The sequence below is a fragment of the Acanthopagrus latus genome, chromosome 2 (assembly GCF_904848185.1).
Source record: "Acanthopagrus latus isolate v.2019 chromosome 2, fAcaLat1.1, whole genome shotgun sequence".
Classification (NCBI taxonomy): Eukaryota; Metazoa; Chordata; class Actinopteri; order Spariformes; family Sparidae; genus Acanthopagrus; species Acanthopagrus latus.
The window spans coordinates 13,501,521-13,524,022 of NC_051040.1; the positions used below are offsets into that span (position 1 = coordinate 13,501,521).

Consider the following 22,502-nt stretch of genomic DNA (forward strand, 5'->3'; position numbering starts at 1 on the left):
GAGTGATTGAATTCCTACCACTGATAATGCATTACACATCAAGAAGCAATTAATACTCCAAGTTGCATTTGAGAGTAATACTCTCTATTACGCAATATTACTTAAGGGGTAACCTCCACCAGTTTTACACTTAGAAGTGTGTTTACATGTCTTGATGAGTACTATCTTATATGTGTAAAAGTTGCATAAAGCTTTTTGTGGCTCCAGAGCAAGCTGTGTATGATCTAAAAGGATCAAGGTTAAAAGGTAAATTCACTGTCAGTTTTTAAAGAAGTGTTTAAAAAAACAAATTAATGTTTAAAGTCCTTGAGTCCTGCGAGTGTTGAGGATGAGTTCAAGAGTCTCATAGCTTGGGGAATGAAGCTGCTCCGTGGTCTTGTTTTACAGCAGCAGATACATATACTCCTGTATCTTTTGCCAGATGGTAGCTGAGTGGATGGACTGAGGCTTGACTGGGTGTTGTCTTTTAGTAGCATGTACGGACTACATTTCCACAGATATGCAGATGATACTCAGCTGTATGTACCTGTAAAGGCTGAAGATCATTCTCAAATCCAGCTTGTTAACTCTGATCAAACTCAGATGTTGTTCATTGCGCCGTCTTTGCATTGACACCAGTTTAATTAAATAACAGAAAACTGCATGATTTCTCAAAGTTTCACTTGAAACAATCTTGGTGTGACGTTAAATTGGTCCCTTGCCTTTGATCAGCACATTGCAGAAACCACCAAGATCATCTTTTTCCACTTACACAGCATAGCTACAGTGAGGTGGTTCTGTCCATGTCTGACGATCCTTTGTTGCTCTGTACATACATCTATCTTCACCACCGTCACTGATGCTGTGTGGATGGTATCAGTGATTTTCTGAGCGCCTTCTTGTCCTGGGTTGTGCATGAACCGTGCCAGTTTGTGATGTTTCCAGTCAGGATGCTTTTTTATAGCTCCTCTGTGAAAGTTAAGGGGAATATTCCTGTGGAATTAAGCCCTCCTAAGTTTCCATATGAAGTAGAGCCTTTCCTGTGCTTTTTAAACTGAGGTGATGATTTGTGAAGACCAAGATGAAAGGGTTCTCAGTGATAATTCCAAGGAACCTATAAGTTTTCACCTGCTCCACCTCAGCTCCACTGATGTAGACAGGAGCGTGTGTCTTGACCTCCTTTTCTTCTGAAATCAACTATCAGCTCTTTACAGAGCCCTGGAGGTGAAATGGATGTTTTTTGTTTTAATCTTGCAAATGTGACTTACTATCTCCCACACGCCAGTTACTATCTCGCCTGACTTACTATCTCGCACGCCCAACTTACTATCACACACGTGTGACTTACTGTATCTCGCGCCTGCAAGATAGTAAGTCGAGATAGTAAGTAAGATGCAGTGGCACTCTGGCTCAAATGATTGAATGAAGTGAACGTTGTGGTGTTAACTCAAAGATGATGGGACGCTGGAATCATGAACAAGTGCCGTTTACTTCAATAACTTATACTGAAAAATAATTCTCAGTTGGGGTGTCATATCGTACATAGTCGCCATCCTCCTGCACTCTGACCTCTCTACATGCAGTGGATTAACTATGACCTGTCTTTTACAACAGCGCTCCCCTTGTGGTATAAAAGCAGTAGCGTATCTGTTGTTTATAATAACAGAACACAACAAACATGTTAAGTGTCACTGTAGCCCCATTCACACAGGAGAAGACACATAAAAGCCACAGCTGTGGTTCACCAATTCTCCGGCGATGGGGATTCACACAGAGCGAAGCATCTCTGCCTTAAAGACGAACCGCTGGGAATTCACCCAGAGAGCCGCCGCTGCGGCTCCTAAAGAGTTGTGGCGGCACACGTCATGATGATGACATTCAAGGTGTTTCCTAGTGTCCTTCCTGTCAATCTGACTCCCTCACTCGCGGGACAGAGGCTGTTTTCTGGGGGAAAGTTCACTTAAAGTAGAACTTCGGTCGATTTCGGCCGAACTAGTCAATCCGTTGAGCGTGTGCTCAACAGGCTTAACAGGCTATTGTAAGGCTCATGGCTCATTACAGGCTGTAACATGGACATGTACATTATGAACAGAAAAACGAAAATGTTGGAATACGTTTCTGTCTCCGCCAGTGAGGGAGTAAGCGCACGCTCGACGTATTGACTAGTTTGGTCTAGCTGCCGGAAGACACGGATGTCAACAAACTGGTATGTAGCTCCTTGCACAAACACACTGTTTTAACTACTTTTTTAATAATTTTCAGTCACACTACAGTGCTGTGTTGTAAGGTGTCTGCTGATGTTGCATAACTTTTGGGGTGAGATGTGGAGCATGTTAAGAAGCTTAAAACACAGTGTAAAGTTCTGACCCCATGCTGTTATCTGTCAATGCTAACTCTCCATTCACGGAGCCCTGTAATGGTTGGACCAAATGTATTCGCATCTTCAGTACTGGCAAGCCGAGGGTAGCTTGAGCAATGAAGCTGCATGATTAAATCGACCGAAGTTCTCCTTTAAGTCTCGGTCGTGAGGGCTGATCATTGCAGTGATTTATTTTCATCAACACTCGGTCAGTAAACATTTTTTTGCCGACAGACGCTGTTTTCAGGCAGAAATGTGACAGTTACCACGTTACTTTTGTTGGGTCTTGTAACATTGCTTTGTGGGACATTTCTCTGAATTAAGTTGAGTGAAGGACCCCTTAAGTTAACTTACCGTCCGATCGACATGCCCTCTATACGCGAATACGGCTTATCCATTCGCACTGGTTCACTTCACCAATAATACGGCCCTGATACTCCTCCAGAGGCGTATCAGCGCCAGAGCAAAATTTCACCCCTCATCGCCTCCAAGAGATTCACACTGAGACGAAGGCGGAGAATTGGCGTACTGAGGACTCATCCAAATGGCAGTGTGAATGGGGCTTGTGAAAGCCGAGAGAATGTGGTCTGTGTGAGAATGTTGTGGAAAACTGAAGGTATTTTAGTAAAGGTTAGGTTAAGAATATGATTCTATATGCACCGGCATCCATTGTTAATCGTTTGTCCTGATTGCCAGTACTCACTGCTGCAACATTATTTCATAAATTAATTATAACCAAACTACTATTACCTTGACAACTCCTCCATCATCATGGCTAGCATAATAGCTATTAAAACGTATGCCTGGACACTCATCATGGATCATCAAAATACCTATTACATGTACCTCTCACCATTACACAATAACAATGACACTTTGTTAACTTTTATTAATTAATTAATCAATTAAAATTCTGAGATGGTCTGATCCATGTTAATAAGCCTGCATTTAACCGACTGCACTGTTTAATTACGTCAAAATGCGCATTAATTAATATCTTAATATATCTATGACATCATTGGAGACAATTTATCAGATTACATGTAGCTTCCTCTGGAGCCACAAAAAGCCATATACATTTTTTTTGTTTGTTTGTTTTGACATACAATCTAGTACTCTTCAAGACCTGTAATCACACTTTAATGTGTACAACAGGTGGAATTATCTTATAATGCCAGTAGTTTTATTTGTGATTGAGTAATATTCTTGTAATGTAACTGTACTCTTACTGGAGTACATACGTTCAGTACTCTTCTCACATGTGTTCAATACTCAGCGCTCTGAGGAGGAGGACCGAAGGTGCACCCGGCGGAGGGATATGGCACTCTAAACAGGCACAGCACGCACGCGTCTGGATTTGGATTGAGATTTTTACCGGACTACTCCACTGCAGCACCGCTGGGACACAGACCGCACAGATTTGACGAAACATACATTTTAAATCAAGTATTTAAGTACTTCATTTTGGGGTTACTGCCTCCTGAGTACTGTGAATACAACACCTTCCAGCGGTTGTTTTGTCATCTTCACGGAGCTTGAGAAGTCTACGGGACAATGGTGAGAGCGGGCTTGCTAACGTTAACGTGCGGAGCGGTGTAGCGTTAGCTAGCTTTAGCTAGGGTCGTTAACATCGATTGAATTGCTTTGCGGTGGTTTTGACATAAAATCCATCCAAGTAATGTTTATACCCGCGGTTTAGCTAATAACAAAGATTAAAGGGTCATAGCAGCCGATGGTGGCTTTCTAAATGATTTCAGCAGCTATAGTAACGTTAATGCTGGGAAAAACCTGCAATGGTACGTTAATAATAATAATAATAATAATAAATAAACAGTCGTCAATTTTTTACAATGTTTATGGCGGTTGTTGTTTTTTTACAGTCAGGCTGTTCAGGTTTTGATGAGAAGAAATCATTTTATATGTGTGAACTGCGCAGCATAGCGTTACACACGTCGTGGGTTGAGGGTGAAGCAGGCGGTCTGCTTCCTGTTTTAATTTTATCTCCGTAATCGTTCGCTCAAGTATTTGCAAATGTTGTGGTTTAACCTTCCTGCTCGCGCTTATCGAGGCTTTGCAGCGTTTTTTAGTAGTTTGCTTTGAGTCGAGAGTGGGCGTGGTGGTGGTGGTGGAGGAGAAGAGAAGAGGAGAGGAGAGGGTGCTGTTTAAAAATAGATCCCATCTCGTTAATCTTGCAAGTCAGTTATCAAAACTCCGGCTCAGCATGCTGCTAACAACCATTTCGACATCCGCACACGACACGTTGCTGTAACATGGGTAGCACCTCTCTCTTCAGCAAGGGAGGATGTGAGTGTAGTGTGACATGCGCAACAAGCGAGGAAAAAAAAAAAAGGTTGTAATCGCCCCCGATTGTGATTACATAAGAACATAGCTCACAGGTAGTAGTAGCATGATGCTCCCTGTTAGCAACAATTGTTTGTTTTAATGGCGTGGAGGCTACGAGGGCGATGGTGCAACGTCTTGTACTGTGTGTTCTCGCAGAGCCACCATGACAGCATCTCCTCTGATACGTATTGCGCCATAGCGTTGAACCGCATTCTGCTCCTGCTGAATGATCCTCTTTGCCACCCCTCCTTCCTCGCCTCCCTTCCCCCCGCATTGAACCAAACCATGCTTGGTGCAGTAAGACTGTCAGGACCCGCAGTGCACCCTCCAAAATGGGAACTAAGTGTGTGTATGTGTGTGTGTGTCTATATAGATATAGATATATATATATATATATATATATATATATATATATATATATATATATATATATATATATATATATATATATATATATAAACAGCCTTATTGTGGATCTACAAATGAATCCTTGCCTTTGTGTGTCAGTCTCTCTGTCACTGCTGTTGTTCTCTGCACTGTGAAAGAACAAACACATGGTCTGTGATAGATATTGTGGACTGCCAAGTAAGGAAACTTGGATCATGCCACAGTATCAGTCACCAAACACAATATGCGTGTCTTGACTGCACCCCTTGTAGTTTTATTGTACTCGACATGAGAATATGTGATATGCGGTGCTGTTTTGCAGTGCCGTACAAATCCTCTAACAATCGCCTGTATTGTGCTGTGCTCTGATCCAGACACTGCTTGCTTCAGCACCACCGAATCGCTTGGCAATGGGCAGAATGGATACTCTGCAGTCTGTCTTGTTCCCCTCTTTTTTTACCCCTCCCTCCCTCCCTCCCTCCACCACCTCCCCCAACCAACATGGTGACTCATTGAAATTGACTCGAAGAACACATGGCGTTACCACCACCTCCAGATACAGACATGTTGGCTCTAATCTCTCTGGGTTTGAAAAGGCAAGGGTTTGTTACCATTCATCTGCAGTGCAAGGAAAGAAGATTTTGTCCCTTATATACATTAAATCCCCACCAATAGTTTAATTGATTAAATTAATCAATTACAACTTGTGTGTAATGTAAAGGCCGTGAGACAATATAGCATTATCAGCTTATCTTAATCTCTTCACAGACTTCAGTACTGTGTTACTTTAGATTTATAAGTTTTATTCTGTACAGCAGTTAAGTTCTTGTTGTGCCGATCATCCCAGTTGTTTCTGAAAGTCATATCCTGACAGTATGAAGGATTGCACATAGACACACAGCAGCAAGCACGGTCAGGCAACAGTTGGCACACAGGGGTTGGTCTATGGTAATAATTCAAGCCTAACATCTGTTCAGTAAAAAAGACACAACGAGGTGGTTAGTTGCGGTGATATTCAGTGTGCTACATTGGCGACCCTGTTCGTGTCTCACTAATTATAGCAGGCGTGTGTATTTCGGGCTGTGGAGTATTTATACCCGTCCCTCATCACACTTTCTCAGCCTGAAGTGGGCATGTTGACTGACTTAGACAGGCCTGGTAAGACCTCATGAGGATGACAGGGTGACGTTTCAGACAGAGTTGAAAAATGAATTGGGTGTATGAGTGCAAACTTACTAAGTGGTTAAAAATCTGTTTTAAGGCAGCAGGTGGGGAAAACTAAGATCAGTGTGGCACACTGATCTTAGTATTGTGGTTTGAGAAAAATGGCAATAGTCAAGTAACGCAACAAGGTTTTATTAGACTACAAGAGGCCAATTCTCAGTAATATAATATACAAGGCCAAGCTATTAATTTATCGTTTATGTGTCCACCAAAAAAAGGACACTGAGGTTAAACATTACTTTAGCTGTTGCTTTGCATCTGTACAAATAGCCTTTTGCTAGGTCATAGGCACTGTTTGGGTCCAGCTCTCAGATAATATCACACTCTGTTTTGAATTAGTTTGTTTAGAGTGCATTTGCATCAGCATAGATCTGTGCAGGTTGTTTACATAGTGGAGCCTGCTGCAGGTGCTCCTCATTAGACCCACCCAAAGCCTTCATCTCTGTCATCATTGTGCTAGAGTCACATTCACCAAATGACTCTGTGTCAAACACTCGTCCTCTGTGGGGATGAAAGGTGGCTGTTGAAAGTTTGTGGGTTTCTTCTTCGACAAGAACAGCAGCTATGACATGTTGATCTGCGATTACAACGGTCAAAAATGATTAAATCATCTGTGGCAGACGTTTTATCAAATTATTCCTGCACCAATTGTCCTTATTATTTGGAACAAATCAAGTCTATTCGAGTTTAGGATTTTGCTTTTTAATCACAACAGTGATTGCACAGCTTGTACAGACTATGCTAGAACTGTGAGTTGTCCTCTAATGTGTTGAGTTGATTTCATAAAGACAGTTTAAAAAATACAACTGAAAATTCTGGATCATGTGTAACATACTATGCACATCATTTTGTATGGGTTATTTTTTATATGTGATGCTGGCTGCTTATGCTATGGTCTGCTGCCGAGCAGGGTTTCATGGATAACTAAAATATGTCTAACTAAAGTATCTATATAACTACAATTTAAAAGGTGAGTTGTGAAGCTTTGCCAGTCAGTCAGCTGTTGTCTGTTCAAAGACTGCAGCAAGGTTATTCCAACATATGTAGCTACTGTTGTCGTGGTTTTGGAGAATTCAAATGAAAGCACAGGGACCAGAGACATAAAAACTGTGTCAGAGTTTTATTTGTGAATCAGTGTACACAAAGACAGAAAGATGCACACACTTTATTTTCCTCAGGTTTATAAACCTGTGCATACAATTCTGTTTTATAAATCCCAGTTGCCTGTGCGCAAGCTTCATTTTCCCTCCCACAAATATCCATAAATTGGTGTAAAAAAAAAAAAGAGTAATAATGTGTTTGCGAATTGATACATGTGCCCTTTTCCTTCATTCTTAAGACATAGAAGATGGAAAATAAGAAGCTTAATTCAATTTAACTGATTGTGTTTCATCCACGAGGTTCTCCAACACAGACAGTTTTCATTACGTGGACTGCTATGCACAGCTGTGGCTATTTAGGGCACCCACACATGTACCCGTAAATCATCATTCTATTGGAGCTCATAATAAAACACACTTTACAAAGTGCTTTGTAATTTGGGATCAAATATAAACATCATTAATGGTGAATTAATGGCTCCACTGTATATTCATAGAACAATAAAATTCATCACTTATGAATAATTAAAATGTAAGATTGTAAATGCTCCTCTGACATTTTACTGAACGCTGCATAACTTGCAAAATAATGACAAAATCGATGAAATAAGCAAACAATGTTTCACTCTAAGATTGCACACTTAATGTGCGGGGAAAGACTGTACACATCGTTGATACATTGTTGATACAGCTGGCCCCAGGTCTTGAACACGCTCTAACATCATCTCTTGTTTGGGAGCTCTCAGGAAAGTAATGGCTAGACTGGACGAGTCGAGGGCTAGATTGGATGGAAGCTGTTGATTTTTTTGTCTAAGATTGGTAATGTTAGGCCAGTTTTTAAAAACACAGATTTGGGTACCCTGAGAGCAATGGTCTACATACATTTATGTAATATGTGTTGAAAAAATGCCTCAGTCATTTTCAGTACTTCAGGCATTGGGTTGCTGGTAGTTGGGCTTATTCCAACAATGGGCAGTTGTGGGTTGCTGCTTCAGAACAAATGCAGTAAAAAAGACTATATTGTACTCTGCTACATTTATTTATTGCAGTTTAATTGTTGTCAGTGTGGCATTTTTAGTTTGTTGACTGTATAATGTTCCCAGACTTGCACCTCCTTCATTTTATTTACATCAACGACCCCAGTAAAATTAGGTCTATGACTCTTTGTGCCATCTCTTTGTGTGTATCCCATCATTATGTGAAATTAAATCAAATGCATTTTTATATATGAAGAATGCAATCTGTATACAATAGTCTGTCTTAAATACATTTAAATCAGAGAAGAAATGACTACCATTAACTGGATTGCCCAAAATATTATTTTATCACACACTATTAATGTTTTATGATTTTTGTGTCTTCAACAGGCTGATCAGCTGACTGAGGAGCAGATTGCTGGTGAGTGCATACCTTAACCATGTTTGGTTCAGTAGCTCCTTCATTCCCAACCAAACCTAAGAAATCAAAGTGTCTAAGAGGAAGCAGAGGTCTGTGAGGATAGGAGGTGGAGGTTCAGGTCCTGATTATGGTCCTACTAACTCATTAATTGCATTCATGTGGCTTTCGTAAGCGTGAATCAGACCCTTATGAGCAGGCTATAAAGAAAATCAGCAGGTTTTGAGTCAGAAGTCCCAAAATGAAAAGTTCAAATATGCACATTTATTTTAGAAATTCTGCAACAGATGCATCGGTGCTTTTATTTAGATTGTACTCTCAATGCCAGTGTCCCACATGTTTCGTTCCTTCGGCGCATTGAATTAGTCATGCACAGACCCTGTTAATGCTGAGAATTTGTCTTCTTCTCAGACCACTTTAAAAACTGAAAGTGAAGTGCCTGTATCAACATGAATGATCATGGCAAACTAACAGTGTTTTTTCTGTAAATGCACAGAGTTCAAGGAGGCATTCTCGCTGTTTGACAAGGATGGCGACGGTACAATCACTACCAAGGAGCTCGGCACTGTCATGCGTTCGCTGGGACAGAACCCCACTGAGGCTGAACTGCAGGACATGATCAATGAGGTGGATGCTGATGGTGAGGACGGCAATATAATTGTATTTATTAAACTTACAATTAAAGCTGTTTTCCTTTCATCTCAAATACAGTTACTGTAAAGTTTCATCAGTACATGCAGTGTGGAGATATATAGGGCATCAGTGCAAACATATGGCTTTACCATCAGGCCATTTTTGTCTGCCTGTAAACTTGTCAGTCCTCTGTGGTGGACAAGATGTGTAATATGTATGTTCTTGATTTAAATGCTGTGTACTTCAAATATATATAGGGAATGGCTAGCCTATATTTGGATAATATCTGAGATAAGCTGAAACCTGCCAGCGGTATTGTCTTGGATTGACTGCTCAGTTTTTTCTGTAAAATGATTTGGTGACCAAAGCAAAGCAATTGCCCCAACCTCTCTCTGTTTGTATGACTGTGTAGGTAACGGTACAATTGACTTTCCTGAGTTCCTGACCATGATGGCCAGGAAGATGAAAGACACCGACAGTGAGGAGGAGATCAGAGAAGCCTTTAGAGTCTTTGACAAGGTATGTTAGGATCACGTATACTGAGAATAATAACTAGCAACACAGCATGTACGGCTAAATACAAATATACTTTCAAACCTTGAGAGAGATGTAGTTTAGAAATGATATTGCTGATGATCAAATTAGCGATGCATTGCAGCCACCATATGACTAAATCGTGTTGCTCTTGCAAGGCAGCTGGATTTGTAAGATCAGCAACAATATCACGCTCACACGAGAATGCAGCCCTCATGTTCTACTTAGCAGATAAATTTAGATAAGCTCCAATGGTGGAAATGGAATTATTTCTACCATTCACAGTATCTGCTGTCATATTACCCCACCCTAATCTTTAGCAGGCCAACACTTAGCATTCAGTTTCAAGAACAGGCGAGGCTAAAAGTAAAGTACATTTCAGACAAATTGTAAATGTAATTGACCTTAAGAGAATAAGAAAGTCTTGTTTTAGGCACCAACACATCCACTGAGATTAGCAAGTATTACACCTCGCTGTGCTCGGACATCGCAGTAGAGATACTGAAACTAACTTCAATGATATTCAATGTTTAGCTACTTTGAAAAATCCTGAATATATACAATAACACTAGTTGTTCTGCTGCTGTTTGCAGGATGGTAACGGCTACATCAGTGCAGCAGAGCTACGGCACGTCATGACCAACTTAGGAGAGAAGCTCACTGATGAAGAGGTGGACGAAATGATCCGCGAGGCTGACATTGATGGTGATGGTCAGGTCAACTATGAGGGTAAGATGATGTTTGCTTGCTGTGTTTGCCACTTAGCACTACAACCCAATCATTGTCTTTTTACTAAATTCTTTATAGAACAAGGATCACATTTATTTAACACAACCTTTGAAATAGGCCTTAACGTTTTGTCACAAAAGCCTTAATAGCTGCCAACATTTACCATTTGCTCCATCATTAAAGCGTTGCTTTCTGTTCTTGTTTACAGAGTTTGTCCAGATGATGACTGCCAAGTGAAGAGAAGACTGAAATTTCTCTCAATGTTGCTTGTCCTCCTAAGATCACTGTCTTTAAGAACCAAAAAAGGAACAATAATCAAATGATGAACAAACTTGCCCCCTAAAATTACTTATCTGTAAAATTTAGCAATTTGCGCTTTAGTGTATCCAACTACTTCTAAGGTATCTGTTTAGCGACCACCAACAGAATAATCCCTAGAGAAGTTAATGGACCAAGCTTTAAGTGGGCCGACGCCCTGAACTTCAGACCAAGATTCTGCTGAGTCACCCAGCTCCTGATTAATTAAGAGGAAAGAGCAACACTGAAAAGGCAGAGGGATAGGAACCGATGCCACAGTTGGTATAGAGAAGTTGGCTATTTAATTCTTTCCGCTATTCGACAAAGAAAATTGGCTGTCTTGCACCAGTGGTGATCCCCTAAATACTGAATTGAGTACTCTTCTTGCATGCACCCTTTCTGTGGCGGTCTCTTGTCACAACAAGGAGGCTCTGATCCCAAAAGAGGTAGTGGTCAGATTGTGTACACACTGGAGGTATATACATAACTATATAGCTATATATCTGTAAAATTTGTGTCACTATTGATTATTGCAAGAGCAAATAGTTGCAATGTAGGGTGTTCATTGGTGCTCGGTTGGAGATGAGCATTCTTTTACCTTGAAGAGTTCGGACAAGAGCGAGAGACTGAAAGTGCTGATGGTTTTCTCCCGTTGGGGTTGTTATATTGTCTTGTTTTGAATTGTGGGCTTTACATTGCCTGCAGCACTGACTGGAGACAGTAGTATGTTGTATTGTTTCAGGATGATTATTGTAAAAACACACTTGAGGTATGCAGTTGATACATTTGTTCTGCAAACAGATATCCTGATGATACAATATTGATGTAATGCTTTATAAATGTGTTCTCAAATATTAATGTATTGATGACAAACTTTGGTCACCAAATATATCGATTATATATTAGTGTGTCGTAAAGTTTGCATTGCCTATTGTTGTAGTAAATGACCTGTGACATGTTTTCTCTTCGGTTTTGAAATGTGCCATAATACTCTAAAGACGCCTCAACCTTCTTGCAAGACTTGTAGTTCATTAGAATATAATAAATCTACTACATAATATACTATAAAAATACATGCAGTTGAACATATTTGCACTTTGGTATAAACCATATGGATATTTACAAGGTTTTGTTCTAAAAAGAAGAAAAATAAACCAAATGTCACTGTTGCTGCTGCTATAACAACTCATATGTTACACTCATTTCTTGTCCTTGTTGTCGTCTGAGCTTCGATTTGTAGTCCAGTGATTCAAACTTCAATCTGCTTGCCGTTTTACTGAACAGATTTACATATACTGTATATTCACAAACTTCTCGTGGTGGGGGTCATGTGTTTAATTTGGGCTACTAGAATGGGACTTTCAGATGGGATGAAACGGGGTTGTAGCAAAGAGTTCAGCTTTAGATTTGAGGTCAGTTTTGGTGTTAGGTTTATGAAGAGCAAGCTAAATTTAAGAAGCAGGTTAGCTGAGGTGTCCTATGATTTCCTCAAAGCACGAAATGTTAAAAAAAAACTAAAAAAAAAACTGCTCTGCTAGAGGCGTTTTATTTGGCTAGCTTTGACGCAGATGTTGGGAAGTAAATGGTAAATGGACTGTTAACTTCTGAAGGTATCTCAAAAATGTAAAGATGTGATATATTTTCCATAAATCAATAAATTGACTGAGCTTTACTTCACCTGCTGTCCTTTTGTCATATTTAATCCGACACAAATCTCTAGATCTTGTTGACTAAAGAGAAAGAAGTGTGACTGATACTGTTCACAAATGCCTCTCTTCATATTGCACTATTTCTTCTCCGTGCCAGCGTCCCTGTGCCAGAAAGGAGCTCTAATCCCAGACAGTCTCAGATTGGGTGAGAGCAGGTCACCCTAGCCCTTCACTGGAGCAACTATCCCAGGCACAGGCTATATTTAGTGGCTCATGAGATTGCTACAGGAGCCTGTGGTAATCCAGGTCAGCTGGGGTCGCGACCTCTCACCCTCGCACTCTAAATGCAAACAAGGAGCGCTCGCCTTCCCGCTGACAGGCAAAATCCAGAGCCAATGGGGCGAGGCTTTATCTGGAGCAGGTAGAGGCGATTGGATGCGTGCTGTCCGCATGCTAATCGTGTTGTTAAGTAGATAAATGAATTAGGAAAACAGGAGCAACCTCAGCAGGACAATAAGAACTGCAACATCACGGGCACAGGCAGGTGTGATTATCCCTCTCTGGTTGTGTAATGGCAGACTGGAGAGGCTCACTGGTGCTGCTCACACTGTTGTGCAATAATATAGTTCTCACAGAGCACAGTGAGAATCAGACTTAATTTAAATGATGGGCTGGATTCATCAACTGCAATTCCACCATAATTGGGGTGTTAAAGTGGACATCATATTCATAAATCGTCATATATACAGCATTATCGGAGTACATATATTGAATATGTTCAATATGTTGAATATTTGAGGTTTTTGTATTTTGTTGGAGCAGCTGACATTGGGGCGAGCAGGTCTGTCGACATACAGAGACATTGACACACATACGACCAATATTTAGTGTCATCATACCTTACCTGTATGTCTTTGTTCTGTGGGAGGAATCCGGAATACCCAGAGGAAGCCCAAGCAGACATAGGAAGAACATGACGGGCCCTGACCCAGCTGAGAGTTGACCCTATGAAAGCAATCAATTTTCATTACTCTTATTAACAATTACTTTTTAACAGGTAATTAGTAGCAGTGTATTAGAATACATGTTTGATGTAAACCTCCAACCCTGCTTTTGGATTATGCCTATTCCAAACATGCAAATAACAACTACAGAAAATAAATGCCAATAAGCTAAGATGTAAATGAGCTTTTAGATAAAGCTGGTACAGATAAGAAGCTGTCTAACAAAACAGTCAAATAAATAAAATCATTTTAGTCCTAATAATGGGTGGATTTCACTCAAGACCAGAGTGACCCTGTGTGAGACTTAGTATATCAAACTTGTATATCAAATTGTAATCCTGTCAGTAATCCCCTTTTTACTGAGGGTGTCTGTAATCTAATTACAATTTTTTTTCTAATCTACTTGACTTGATGGACTTGATGGACTGCAAGTAGCATTTTACTGTTGTAGTTGATCAAGGTAGTGCCTGACTCATTCCATGAATGAAGGTCAATTTCCCACCATGAACGTGGTGTAGTGGCAGTGGATTTCACCTGAACTTCAACACAAGGTGGTGCTGTTGAAACATCTTCTAACCAGACTCCCAGCCTCCAACTCTGAACAAGTGCAGCGCATGCAGTGTGGCCAAGACAGGAAGGAGAAAAGAGACACAACTGAAACCAGCTGTAGGAACTGATGATTTCAAACCAGTTTTCAGTGAACGGTGATTGAATGCAGCTTGTTTCCCTTCAAGATGCAGAAATGTGTTTGTGTGCATGAACGTGTGTGTGTGTGTGTGTGTGTGCACACGTGTGTGTGCGCGGTGTTATTGTGTGTTTGCTCGGCTGCACCACGCCCACCACTCATGGCTGTGTATTTATTCTCCTTTTTCCATTCAGCCTGGGATATAGAATTATGTAGTATTATGTCAACTGTACTGAACAATGCAGACTCCTGAACACTGTTACTATTTTAGGAATAATACTTGTTGCTGTGTTTATTTAATGTATACAAACAATCCCTCCCCTTCCAGGAACATATACTACATACATCAGAATCTCCCTCTTCGTCATCATCCCACATGAGTTTTGTTGTGATTCATCATCACATGCTTCTTCCTACTCCTTCTCACTTAGCCTGTGAACAAACCAACCCACATGACTTTCTCCTGCACACTCTTGTCTCAGATGACCTTCTACAACTGCTGTTCCTTTTTCACATGCTCTCTGGCCGCAACTGTTCAGACAGTGAAAACAGGAAGCACATTTTGAATGCACAGCTTGAAATGCTGTCAGCACACCCAAATAGAAGACAGACACAGCATTGCCTCGGCTCATCAGGCCAGATGTTGTGGTGAAGTACTCACCAGCTGCTATAGATAAGAACACGATTCTTTTAACATCTATAACTTGATCTCACGTATACCTTCGTACACCAAAACGGAGCTGTTCTTAAAAAAAAAACAGAAAACTAATGTCCTACAAAACGATTTCCATCTTGTTTGTCTCATAACCACTTTAAACAAAGCTATACTACTCAAATCTTGTTCCACCATTTTATTTCCCTTTTATTTGAATATTTGAGAGGCTGGAAAATGCAAAGATAAGAAATATGTCCTGTTGATCCTCTCGTAACTCGTCTGTTTCATCTTGAGACGCAGTGGTATCCTGAACCCAAGTTTAGGAGCCACTACTCGATAAGACTTTTTGTTTAGAGACTGTTGATTACCGCTCCAGCGTATTAAGGGCGGCTGCAAGAGCTTGTAACTCTTTGAAGCCCTTTTTTCTGGTTCTATGTGTACACAACTCAATCGCTAGAATAAATGTTGGCAAAAATGTTAGCAAAGCCACAGATAAGTAAAAACTGGATGTTTCTTTATGTTGCAACTTTATGTCTGTCTTCCTCTCTCGTCATGCTCTGCTTAGGCTTAGACACTAAAGAGATCACAGATGGAGATGGTCCGACTTTTTGGAAAAAAACTGCAGATTGTGGTTCAAACAAAGTCAGCTGACCATGTCCCCATGTCTCCTGAAAGACACAGTGACATGCCACGTTTGGTACAAATGTCAACCTTTGATGTATCTGTGGTTTGCAGAAATGTAAACCGCTACTGCTTTATTCCCAGTTGATAGATGTGTCAGAGGTAAAAAACAACATATCCATTGTGAGAGCATACCTAAACCCTTTTGTTTTATTTATTTTTGTTACTGGTGGACCACCCGGTGACTCATGTCTGAAGAGACGCAGTAAAAGTACCTCTTTGATACCCCGAAGGTTGATAAAGTTCTCTCTACAGTGGTCTAAATGTTTTCAAATGTTTGAGGCTCAAGCTAATTTAACCTTTTGAGTCTAACAGAGATAAAACACACATCCAGTGGTTTACAGTTTCTGTACTACAGAACATGACATACAGTAACAGCTTCTCCACAGAATACATTGGAATTGTTCTGTATGTTCTTGTAATGATTATCACATTGTTAAGAGGGTATTAAAGTAACATCCTGACCCTGAGGTTGATACAATTCTCTCTACAGTCTACGTAACCCAAGACTGTGACGGCTTTCAATAATTTCTTCCTTTCCTTTCCTTTTTAAAACATTTTTATTTATTTATTTTTTTTAACGTTTCCGTCTTTGTCTGTTGATGACGAAAAGAGATGGCTGGGATTAAATCGGGAATACTGCGGTGACGTGGTATCCATCCTGACAATTGAGGCTTTTAAGTGTCTCTGGAAATTTCTCGAGAAGGACTCACAAAGTTGAATTCATTTACCACATTTACCACTGCATCTAAACCAGATGTTGGCCTGATGCATTTACAGGACACATGTTTCTAGCAAATATACACAGGAATATCTGTAATCTACAATGTGGTCAAGTGATTTTATGAGTTGGTGAGAAAGATGAGAGTTTACAGCATCAACTACACGTCATTGTTGTGGGGGAAGATAACAGAAAATATTCTCAAGAGAGATTCCTGAAGGCCTGCAGTTATATTCTCTTCCGGTCTAAGGCTACATATTGTGTTTACACTTCCACAAAACGTGTCATACCATGTTCGCAATACACGTTCAGGAACTGAATTTGGAATTGGAAATTTCTGAGAGGGGCCATGGTGTTTCATCACGGATATTTTTAAGGACAGCTTCTGAAATGTTCCTGCCGTGCTTGTGGCGCCAAAACCAGGTGTTTCTGTTCAGACCTCAGGATGTCATTCAGCAAAACCCGGAGCTATTTTAAGCCAACACACTGTGCTTCTAACCCAAACCAGGTGTTTTTTTTTCTGCATAAACCTGAAACTTTGTGACAAGGAAAAAATAGCAACTTTCTCTTAAGTTAACTTTTGCTAAATATCTACTTACTATGGCCCGCCTGGCGCCTGCACCACCAGCACCATCTTCAGAGACCGCTCCACTCCAGACACAGGGCTGTGAGGTGCAGGTTGATTGGCAGTGGACCAAACCACTGTGAGGCACATGGAGGGGGGGACCAATCTTTAAGAAACTTAGAAACAATTCTGCATGTAATTGGCACACATGTTTTCATTGCATATAATTATATACTATGAAAGTACATGTTTTTACTGATAAGTGTTCCAACCCACCTGATCAAGTACAAGATTCAAAATATACAGTATCAAAGGAGACCTAATATTCATTTTCCTATAGTGTTTTATTCTTGTGCATGTCAAAAGTCTTGAAGGTTAAAATGGCCAATGGCCAGTATGACAGTATAGTCATGTCATGTCATTTCCCTTTTTTCTTTCCTTTTTTTTACTTTCAAGCATATTCTACCTTTTGAGTCAGATCATAGAGGTTTACAGTTTTCATCCTACTGCACATAACATACAGTGACTACAGAATACAAGGTAAACGATCAGTCTGTGCTCTTCATGATTATCTCGTTCTTGAGAAAGTATCCGTGTTACAACTTGACTGAGACGATGTGTAATATCAACATTAAGTCTCTTATTTTGTGTTGCCTGCTTACATTACATACACTGTCTCTTACACATCGTTTCAGTCATTGTTGTGCTATCACAGCCTGACTGTGGTGTGTGACTGTAGATCACCACCATGCAGACAAATGCTCAAAGAACATTTTTAATAAACAACAATCTGACGAAGTAATCTCCCTTCAGCTTTCAAAACTGAAATGGCTGTGGTTCATTAAAATGACGATAGCCACTGTTTAGAAAAAAAGACAATGGCATTTCAAATGAGATTATGGATGATTCATCTCTGGAAGGCTGTGAGCGTGGATCAATAAAAGACAATGATGGACAAAAGTGTTATTATTGGGAAAACCGTACTTCGATTTTAAATGATTAATTCTCAGAACATAATTCATCCTTCAATACATTAGTGAAGTGTTTTTTGCTGGGATATTCCCACCAGGATCCTTCACTAATTATAGACCACAGGGCTTCATGCTTCCCTTTTCTTGACTAAACTGAACTGAGATGCAAACTTAAAACCAAAATATTGTAATGGCTTATGAAAACTGCTGAAATAGAATTTGATGCTCAGTACTGAACCCCTTGAGATAGATCCTCAGGGGTCCTCAGGCACCGAAACATGGAAATGACCAAATCAACAAAGCAACAAGCAGCATCTGCACTAAATGAATGAGAAAAATAACACTGCCAGAGAAAAATAACAACATGTCAAAGTACTGCGTCAAAATACAAACCACAAAAAAAGAATATAAATTAGATCAATAACAAGAACGAGTACATTTTAGGTGGTAGAAGTCATGAAAAGAAGCGATTCATCTGGGTGAAGCAGGCAGATCATTCCAGTCTGGTTGTGCTTGAACTTAAAGGTATGCCTCCCAGTTTTTCTTCAAAGATCCTGACCTGATCACTTGATGATGATTTGTTGCACAGAACCATCTGGGAATGAGTCACTGGAAACAGTTCAGAACAGTGTTTTGTCAGTCCTGCTTCTCTGGGCCCCATGTACTGCATGTGTTAGATGTCTTAGAAGAACACACCTGATCCAAATGAGTGTGTCATTATCAGAGTTCTGCAGAGCTTGATGACAAGCTGATCATCTCCTGAACCTCACTCCATCTGTGTTTGGGTAAAGTGAAACGGAATGGAAAGAGAAGTAAAAATGTTCTTTCCTGAAATGCAACTAGAAAGGGGAACTACAACTTTTGTAATTTTCTTCTTCTCGTGTTAAATAGCAAGAGAGGGCTGGAGCGATATGTTACTTTCATGAAGTGTGTCATTCACCACTCAACCCAGCTGAAGCATTTTCGGTAATGTACATCAGCTCAACAGTTCAGCAGAACCACTCTGGATTTTTTTCTGGGTATCCTCTGTGGTGTTTCATTTTTCCTATTTGTCATAACATTAATGTACCTCAGACAAGCTGATGGAAGTGGTTGTGTGAGAGATGAAGAAGAGAAAATGGTGAAAGATGTCTCTGCCCTTCTATCCCACCTCTAAACATCTGGACAGGCGCTGCAGTGAAGTTGCCTTGCTTGGCTTAGTGCTGGTTAAGGAATGTTACAAAAACCATCAGATATCCCTTGCAGAGGGTTTGGGTGAGATGCTGTCAGCTGATTTGTCGAGCATTTTGACTGAGGCATCCTGAGGCTTTACACCTGCCAAATGAGCTTCAAAGTATGGATCTTAAGCACAGAGCAAAATAAAGGCTTGGCTGTGCTCCTCAGTATTTAAATCTAAAATATGATTTTGATAATAGTATTTTTTGTTCATCCATGAGTGTTCTGTTTGGACGTGTGCTCTGATGAAGGAGAGTTCGTACATTACTGAATATGTTGTTGACTGAGTTTGGCATCATCACTTTCGGGTGGTATGTGGAAAAGCTCAGTCAGAGCCGTCTGAGGCGACGTCCGTGCCAGCTGAGGCCTGTTCTAACATAGGCTGCAACCAGAGAAGCTCCTGAACAAAAACCTCTGTTAACACAGAAGGCATCTTCATACTCCATTATGGTTTGAATTACATCAAACAAGGTAAGCCAACACAGGCCTGGCCCATTACTTCTGTATTATAGGTGCCTGTGTATTGTCTGCAGGATTGGGAAAGCCCTGTCTCTGTTTCTGTGTAACTTTCCACTGTACCATGTGTGTGTGTGTGTGTGTGTGTGTGTGTGTGTGTGTGTGTGTGTGCGTGCGTGCGTGTGCGTGCGTGTGTGTGTGTGTGCGTGCGTGCATGTGTGTGTGTGTGTGTGTGTGTGTGTTGCTTAACCTGTGACCTGTGAAATGTTTTTCAGCATTATACATTTGACAAAAAAAAAAAACGCTCCAGCAATAGCACTGAGAAGTTATTTCATTTTACTTTAAAATTATTTTAAATCAAATAAAATGTAAATAAATAAAAACAATAGCTAATTTTGTTTCAGTCAAACCAACAAATTCAGTTTACAGAGTCTAAAGATATATTATGTAACGTTTCCATGTTAAAATGTCTAAAAACGCCTAGTCCTACTGTCTCTTACATGATTGTATTTGATTGAAGTGTAAACATACCTTATTCTGAAGAGAAATCCTTAAGCTTATGGTAACAATGTGTTTTGTTTATTCCTGTCAATGGCGTCTCATCTTGTTTGCTTCCATTAACTAGAACTTCGTCTGAAACACCAGATGATATGGCATGAGTGAGCAAGGAACTTTAATAAATGACCTCCTCCGTGAGCTATCATTGGCATTGGTTGTTTGACAATGTAGAGAAACAGCTCCCATAATCCCATGCTATGTCTTTTGTCATTATATACTGTGCATTCAAAACATTAATATGCATCTTAATGAAATTACATAATATGTACAGAAGCATCTATGAGACCATGTGTACCAATAAAAAATAGCTTTTAATATGTGGCTTCAGTGTCTTATTTTTTATCTGTGTAAATGTTTTTGTTTTTTTTATCATACGCAGAAATGTGATCAAAGTCAAATTTCCACTAGAGATGACTAAATAGATTATACCAAATGTTGCAATCTTGTCACAGTAGAGCACTCATTTTCAGGTTTTTACCTGTTTTACCATCAGTTGGTGGTTTCAAACATGTTGGGACAGCTGCTACAGACACACAAAATCCACCACTACCATCACCTCATTTCAGTGTTACAATTGCACAACCAGTGTGCGGTAATACACGACTTAATGTACTGTGGAAACCAGAGATAGACAAATTATTGGCCTGGATGATTATAAAGAGCCATTTTCTGCATTTATAGTTATCATTGTTTTACAATAAAACATTAAAAAATGATTTACTTTGGCTCTGATGCAGCATCATCTTTCTGTCTTTAGTCATCACTTGAGAAAAATATTCACAGCCATCTGAATGGTAAACTCTTTATGTATCTCGTATTAAACGTATTCAGGTATCAAAAGTACAGGTAAAATTAAATCATACACAATATATGTTATCATACACCGTATATTCCCGTATACGGTGGGTTGACTTATCATTGGCCTAGCTCTTTATAGGATTAGATATTCTATAATTTTCAGTTCCTTGAAATCTGTTTTGTTGCTGTTGTTGCTTGTTTTTTAAAATCTGATTGCCGATAGAGTGCATTAACTCAAATATGCTCCATGGCTCTGACGAAGCATGCAATCTGCAAGAGCTACTAAAGCTAAAGTTATCAAATAGATGACCACAAGAAAAAAAAAGGTGGTATGGAGTGGAAGGATAAAGTAGCAGAAAATGGAAATACTCGTTCCGTTGCTCAGTGCAGATCTTTGAATCTCTTCTAGCATGCGCTCATATTCTGGTGGAACTCTTAATTTCATGCTTAATTAAATGCAGGTGCTCTAGAGAGGTCATCCAGAGCGAGCCTAATCGTAGTGACATTGCAAATAAATAGAGAGAGATTAAATGAAGCGATGTGTTAACTGCCCTAGTGTGGTCTCGATGTTCGCATCAGCAGCATCTCCGTCACTGCCTCCAGCTCCTCGGAGTCGGTTCCGGTTCACTAGACCGTGTTTACTGTTACGGATCCTCAAACCTGATTTGAATCGCTGGTTTCCTGAACGTGAAAGCAAACACAAAGACGGACTTAAAGTCCTGGAGGGCCAAGAACACGAAACGAACTCTCAGACATCATGTCATGCACAGCTGAAAACATGTGCTGGCTAATTCAGCGATCTGGTGATTAACATTTCCATGACACACAGACTTGATACTTATCAATCACACCGTAATACAGCAGATCAGACTGCATTATTACAAAAAAGAAACCTTACATACATATTGAAATCTTTTTGATCTTTCTTACGTTTTCTCTCGTTCACTTCCTGATGTTGGACCTGTGACAGTATAGTGCTGTCGGCATTACACACTCACACACGATGTTATACACGCACATATGCTTCAATGTTTTCTGAATGCTCTGCTTTCAATTATGGATGAAAGGGTCGGACAAAACAATGGCCAAGACCAAAACTCCCTGGGCTCCACATGCCTCGTAATTGTGGTCAAGACAAAATAAATGCAATGTCTCACCGTCATCTAGAGACACATGAGTTATGATAAATGCTTCTTTTACTGATACTGGTTCTTTTTCCTGAAAACTGTGACCTCCATTGTTCATTTTCTCACTATAAAAGCGAACCCTGATGTTGCTTATGCTAACAGAGGTTAACATGTGACGCCTCGTTCATTTGATAGTTTGTGGACAGACGGCCGGTTTTCTTTCAGCGAAGGCGAAAATGATGCTAAGCAGACCAAGCATATCCATCTTTTAGAGTGCCAGACAGAACACACGTAATACGCACTTGTCTGTGCCTCATGTTACTGGCCACACTTATTTTGTACAGAATATGTATGTTTTGTCTTTTTTAGCTGACCTTTTTTATTCATATTCAGTCGTCTAAGAAAAACAGCCACAATAATGAGATTTTACTCCTTAA

The 22,502-nt window shown here is 40.1% G+C and overlaps 1 protein-coding gene and 1 long non-coding RNA gene across 2 annotated transcripts; one reads left to right on the top strand and one right to left on the bottom strand.

Moving 5' to 3' along the window:
* Positions 1-3,678: 3,678 nt before the first annotated feature.
* calm3a (calmodulin 3a (phosphorylase kinase, delta)) lies at positions 3,679-12,657 on the top strand. Its single transcript, XM_037077057.1, has 6 exons — positions 3,679-3,895; positions 8,760-8,790; positions 9,284-9,427; positions 9,833-9,939; positions 10,548-10,683; positions 10,892-12,657. Exons 1-6 carry the CDS (start codon positions 3,893-3,895, stop codon positions 10,918-10,920), a joined length of 450 nt encoding a protein of 149 aa, XP_036932952.1. The 5' UTR covers positions 3,679-3,892; the 3' UTR covers positions 10,921-12,657.
* Positions 12,658-13,532: 875 nt separating this feature from the next.
* Positions 13,533-17,060, bottom strand: LOC119011866. The gene is made up of 3 exons (XR_005072289.1): positions 16,975-17,060; positions 14,168-14,230; positions 13,533-13,634 (listed from the first exon to the last, which is right to left on the bottom strand). It is a non-coding gene; the product is annotated as an uncharacterized LOC119011866 (long non-coding RNA).
* Between the last annotated feature and the right edge of the window lie 5,442 nt (positions 17,061-22,502).

Coding starts and splice junctions, on each gene's coding strand:
- calm3a (XM_037077057.1), top strand. Junction 8,791..9,283: donor GACTGAGGAGCAGATTGCTG/GTGAGTGCATAC, acceptor GTAAATGCACAG/AGTTCAAGGAGGCATTCTCG. Junction 9,940..10,547: donor CCTTTAGAGTCTTTGACAAG/GTATGTTAGGAT, acceptor TGCTGTTTGCAG/GATGGTAACGGCTACATCAG.